Raw genomic sequence first — 6473 nt, 5'->3', positions numbered from 1 at the left:
AATTATCACGATGGCCTACATTTCGGATTTATACAAACTAGATATCTTTCCACTACATGGATTTTTCTGGACTTTTAGTATGTCATTTTTGAGACTTCATGAAAATGCATTGTGCTGAAATAAATTGTATTGCAATTTTTTCACGATAGGCCTGTTTATCATAAACCACTGATGCTAAGTATCAATATTGTAATATGTTAATGTTATTGACCTTTTCCAGTGCTCCAGGGTCAAAGGTCAACATAATACACAAAATTCGTTCTAGAATATCAGGTTACATTGAAAGTCAATGTTGAATAATAATTTTGTTTGCATTATTATTATATTTATCATGAGCTAATGATGCAAAACATCAATTTTCTGATATTCTGTGGTCGTTGACCTTAAGGTCATTGACCTCTAGAGGTCAGCAGAGGCCAAATCTGACTTGCATCCCAATTTTAAGAAGAAGCCTATGGTAAGATATAACACTGGTGAAAGGTAAATGCTTTAATCATAATTTTTTTAAAGTGCTAGATCAGACAAGTGTTTGTACTACTATAAGTAATCATTACTGAAAATTCTTGCGATGGCTGCCATTTTGGATTTATGCAAATAAGACGTCTTTCCACTACATGGATTTTAAAAACACTTTTAGTATGAAATTTTGGGGACTTCAAGGAAATGCATTGCAGTAAAAAAATTCTTGTGCAATTTGTTTGAGGTTGACCCCCTAAATCAGTATTTTTTCCTGAATTATAAAGCTAATAAATTTTTCACAAATTTGGAACGAAATGTGGTTGCGTTAATTTTGATACACATTGTTCAACATGATATAGCCAGAGGGCGTGACTTTGACAGCCCCCTGACATGCCTGAGAGGGGTAGGCGTCAATGTGCCAGCCATTTTTATGTAGCTGATAAAGAAAAGCCTAATCTTAACTAAGTGGTTAAAAAGCGTAGATAAATGCATACGATCTTTAACTACTGTACTGTATACACTAGATACGTTATACATATTAGTGTACGAAAATGCATACAAAACGCGACATTTGTGAAATTTGAATAGTCAACTTTGATACCTTATAAATTTGTTAAAAAGAATGACACCAATTTAGAATTGCATCCACATGATAATAGTATATCATTAAAGTTTTCTGGAACATTTCAAGGTAATTGCTTCATTTTTCTTAGATTTATGTAAAATCATGTATTTCCAAAATTTTCAATTTTTGGAAAAAATGACAAAATGCAGTTTTCTACTAAAAAATCTCAGCCAAATTATCTATTTATCCCTTATAAATATACACAACAAAAAAAGTAAGTCCCCCCTAAATCAAATTGCTGTAACTTTTGAACGGAATTATTTTGAGATATGATATTTCGTAGGTGGTTTTCTACACTCATTAAGCAACCTCTGGGGAAAAATGAGATTGATCGGTTGAGCCATGCGTGAGTAATTAAAGATTGAATTAAAAATGACCATTTTTGAAAGTCACAAGAGTCGTTTTTCAGATTGTGCAAATACAAAGCTGGGCAAAAGTTGTTTTTAGGTGAATTTTATGGTGTCAATGCTGTTTTACTATCCATCATTTAGCCACTCCACACACAATTTTGATATCGTATGTTCATGGTTGAGTGAGCACAATAATGCAGGGGCCGCGGGGGGGGGGGGGGGGGGGGCTCAGCCCCCCACTATTTTCCAAAAGCATGTACAAAAATGTAAAAATGACCATACGATTGTGATTTTTTGCATGGTCAGCCCCCCCCCCCACTTTGAAAACCGTTCCGCGGCCCCTGTATAGTGACGTATCATCAAAAGGGGTTTATGGTAGTATCCTCTACAACTTGTTAGATCATGTTAAAATTTGAAAATGTTGGTGGCTCCCCCTATTATAGGCCCCTCCCCCATTTTAAAATTCTGGATCCACCACTGATTTGTCCATAAATTAAACTGATCATGAGAATTTGTAAGAATAAATACATTTATGCAGTATAAAGAGTATTCATTCCTAAGTTTTCGAATGTGCTCGCTCAACCATGAAAATTTTAAAACTTCGGAAAGTGTGTGGTGATAGAAATGATGGATGATAAAAACAACAGCAATTAAAGTCACATTTGAAACCGAATTTGCCCCCAATATTCACTTTATTACCATTTAAAATGGGTCTGTGACATTGAAAATACCCAATTTCCCACTTTGATGTGTGCTCACTCATCCATAAATAAACAAATCGATTTCATTTTTGCACAGAATTATGCCCATAGGTTGATAAACATTACTGCCAAATGACATTGCTAAAGACAGACTTGAAAAGAAGTTCCACCACATTGAATAGGGGGTTACTTCTTCTTAAACATATGCACCCATAATGTACACAAGTCTATGAGAGAGGAAGTCAACATTTTAACAAATATGAAAGGAGGGTTTGTTTCATGGACGGTTTTTGTTACTTCTGCCAACAGTTATTTCATGAAACTTCGCACATGGATTCAGTGTAACACTATCCAAAATGTGCGCACACCAAAATAACCATTTGATACGACACAGAGTGGGGCCAGGGCCTTGAACTTTCTTCTCATTTGCATAATTTTCGAATATTGTGTGCTCACTGATGCATTAAACATCGGGATTTTCATAAAAATCAAATCAAATGAACCATGCAAGGAGGTTTGTGATAGATATCCATAGTTACAAATTACATTTTTTCCAATAACGTAAAAAAGAGCTAATCACATTCCACATGTTCATTCAAGCGTGAATGTTTAATTAAACGCCTGTGAATCATTGAAGCATATTAATTGGTCATGAACATAACGAAAAAGTTGAGAAAAGATCATTTTCAGTTACCAAAATGAAACAATACTTGCCTATGATATTTGAAAATCGTATCTTTTGTTTTCAATTAATGTTCATTGAACCGTGAAACAATGAATATTGTTGAAGATACTCTTCCCAAAAATAACTGTCATCATATTCTATCATTTTTATTGATAGATATGTGTAAAAATCCAATTATAGCAAATTTGGACTGGTGTTCATTCAACCGTGAAATTTAGCCAGAAAAGTTGTATCGTCTTTTAGAAAGTACCTTTTACAAGCCTTCTGACTATTTTTCATGATGAGAATGTGGAATTAGTTCCAATAAAAATGGAATCAAAGTCATGATATTTGGCTTGTGACTTTTGAAAAGTGGCATTTTTGCCTTCTGACCGTGCCCACTGAAGCATGACGTAAAATACGTCCATATCATTTACTCAGAGGGTAGCCTATAAAATTACCTACACGCTCATGTAAAAATATAATAAAAACTCGCATTGGTTCGGAAATTATTGATGTTTGTTTAAGGGGGGACTTACTTTTTTTGTTGTGTATAGTACCAAATTATAGGAAATTTATTTCTCTTTCATATGACACTAATTTTGTGGCAATTAGATGTTCTTGTCAAAATGTATGTACGAAAATTCAAATTTTCTGAAAATTTGGCAGCCATTTTGGATTTATGCAAATTAGACGTCTTTCCACTACTGGAATTTTTCTGGACTTTTAGTATGTCATTTTGGGGACTTCAGGGAAATGCATTGTGGTAAAAAAAATTATATTGCAATTTGTTTGCGGTTGACCCCCAAAATCAGTTATTTTTCCTGGACTATAATACTATCGCTACTACTACTTGTACTTCAACGTCTACTACCTGACAGCTACTATTACTATTACTACTACTACTACTACTACTACTACTACTACTACTACTACTACTACTACTACTACTAATGCTGCTGCTGCTGCTACAACAACAACTACTACTACTACTACCTCTACTACTACTACTACTACTACTACTACTACTACTACTACTTCTACTACTACTTTTACTACTACTCCTCCTCCTCCTACTACCAATACTACTCCTACTACTACTACTACTACTACTACTACTACTGACTACTACTAACCCTTCTTCTACTACTACTACTACTACTACTACTACTACTACTACTACTACTACTACTTCTACTACAACTACTACTACTACCATGTGACAGAGTCATATGGGAAAGATCATTTTCACATGCAGCTGCTATTTTATGGAATAATCTGCCAGAATATCTTGGAAATATACAACCATACGAAAGTTTAGAAATAGCTTGAAAGTACATTTAGTCACCATTTTGTAAACAATTAATGTAAGAACCCAGTGCTCTCCCCTCCATCTCCACTCCTTTTGTAAAAAGAGCTTAGAGACATGCACCTTTGCTTATGTATTTTGCGCTATACAAAAACGTTTCATTATTGTTATTATTATTATTACTACTACTACTACTATATTACTACTGATACCACTACTATTATATAATAGTATTACCATCGACTACTACGATCACTGCTACCACTGCCGACTGTCTTCTATTGGGTCTCTTGGAATAATTAGGATCACAGTGCCATAAATAAAGAGATCCATCCGTATTTCTTTATTTTTTTTGTTTACACATCCTGACAATGTTCGCAATTATTTTTCATATTCGTAAAATGTATATTGATGCGATTTTTATAGGGTAAATAAAACCAAACAAAACTAAACAACTTCCTCTACACTGTTAGAAAATTTCTACTTAAAAAACAAACATTCCTGCAGCAGAGTCTCGAGAACACCTGTAATCTTACTGCACTGTGTAATCTTACATGCATTTGTGTAAAATTACATACAATTTGTATTGGGTGTATGTAACCCTAGAAATTTGTTGTAATAAAACTGTTTTCCCCCTTTTTTAAAACAGGCCTGTTTTGTAATATTGTAGAAAATGTTCATGATATATTAATTTACATAATGATTTTGTTATTTCTTTTTGTAAAATCTGTTTTTTATTTTTTCATCTGTAAAATCTACTGTTTTTTTAACAGTGTAAAACTTCTTTTCATAGAAATGCTACTACTGCTGCTACTACTACTACTACAACCATATACTAGGCCCTACTACTAATGTTACTCCTTTATTAACTTAAAAAAAAATCTTTTTCTACTTCGACTTCTACAACGAACACCAACACCAGCACTTCTCCTTTTGCTAATATTGCTTTTATCTTACATAATGGTGATTTCGAATTTCAAACAAAATCCTCCTACATATGAAAATGAAATGATTTGGATTGGATATTGATTCATTTCAGATGGGACGAATTTGCAATGTCAAATATCTGATCGTGAATGCAAGGAGAATGTGAAACTTCGCATAAGAGCTGTTTCTTGCAAAGGTAACAACCAGATGAGGCTTATCTACCCCATCAAACAGTTGTTTTGGATAAACAAGGAAACACCAAAATACATGTACCATAGTGCTAAGGATTTTTTTTTTTTTTTTTATATCATTACATAAAAGTTATAACATTTAAATTGTCTAATAATTCTGTCTAGTACATGCATATCCTGGTCGGCGCATCTGTACACCCATTGACACACCCGTTTTCACATTATGGCATGTATGGTACACGGTACAGTATGACAACATTGTGGATATTCTCATACAGTAACTTAGCCAAGGAATGAAAGGTGTCCAACTTTATTACAGTTGAATGTGTGAGAAAACCATACTTAAAAAAATGAAAAAGGGGAAACTGTCACAGTGTGACGAATAAATTTCACAGAGTTGTAAGTTTCTTCCCTATGTGGTGTATATCTTTACTGAAAAGAAATTAAAGAAGTCAAATATTAATCTACAATACTTTTGTTGAATAGAAAATTATGCAGAATCTTGATTGTATTGATTGAATTGCATTATGATGTATTACTCCCGGGGTTTTACTATGTATTTTAGTCTTTGGGTTACGAAAAACAACTGTATCTAGCTTGACCTGGGTTGTCTGACTCATGGCCGATCATACATCTCCATGAACGTTTTAATTCTCATTTTAATTCAGAACCAGGATACCTAGGCTGTTACATAGATGAAAACCAGTTTGGATTCGGAAGAATTCGTTTGCTTTCCGATGGTCCAGGATATCATGGTAGTCTGACAATTGACCTCTGCATCAAAATATGTAAAAATGAAGGACACTTTTACGCAGGTGTAGAGTATACTGTACAATGTTTCTGCGGTGCACGAGATGAAGACATTTCCCGAGATGGAAAAGTTCGGGATCACCAATGTGATGATATTTGTCCTGGGGATAATCTTGAGTCATGTGGAGGCTCAGATAGAATCTCCATTTACCAAGGTAAAATATATGTATTCTCTACATTATATTTCTTATGCGTTAAATTAGGTGAATGGGTGAACTTTGTGTGCTCAGCATATCGGGGAGGGGGTGGGAGGGGGGGGGGGGGTTGGCGGCTGGGAGGGAGGGGGAGGCGGTTATTTTTCCCTTAGCCGCTTCATCTCATCACATAATACCCTCGATATGCTGGTAATAATTATATTAAGTTTCAACTGGAAAAGACGAAACGGTTCATATCCTATATCACTCCAACATACATTTTTTTATAAAGCTCTAAACATT

General features: G+C 34.3%; 1 protein-coding gene across 1 annotated transcript in view; it reads left to right on the top strand.

Annotated features, from left to right (window-relative positions):
• Positions 1-1426: 1426 nt before the first annotated feature.
• The window catches only part of LOC129280314 (tyrosine-protein kinase BTK-like), a 28587-nt gene continuing 23540 nt past the window's right edge, over positions 1427-6473 (top strand). Inside the window, exons 1-3 of the mRNA XM_064112210.1 lie at positions 1427-1430; positions 5148-5231; positions 5895-6191. Coding sequence (XP_063968280.1) covers positions 1427-1430; positions 5148-5231; positions 5895-6191 — 385 coding nt within the window. The remainder of the gene's footprint in view (positions 1431-5147; positions 5232-5894; positions 6192-6473) is intronic.

This window comes from Lytechinus pictus, chromosome 17 (genome assembly GCF_037042905.1).
Source record: "Lytechinus pictus isolate F3 Inbred chromosome 17, Lp3.0, whole genome shotgun sequence".
Taxonomy (NCBI): domain Eukaryota; kingdom Metazoa; phylum Echinodermata; class Echinoidea; order Temnopleuroida; family Toxopneustidae; genus Lytechinus; species Lytechinus pictus.
The sequence above is the reverse complement of the archived record's forward strand: the minus strand, read 5'-3'. Positions and strand labels throughout refer to the sequence as shown.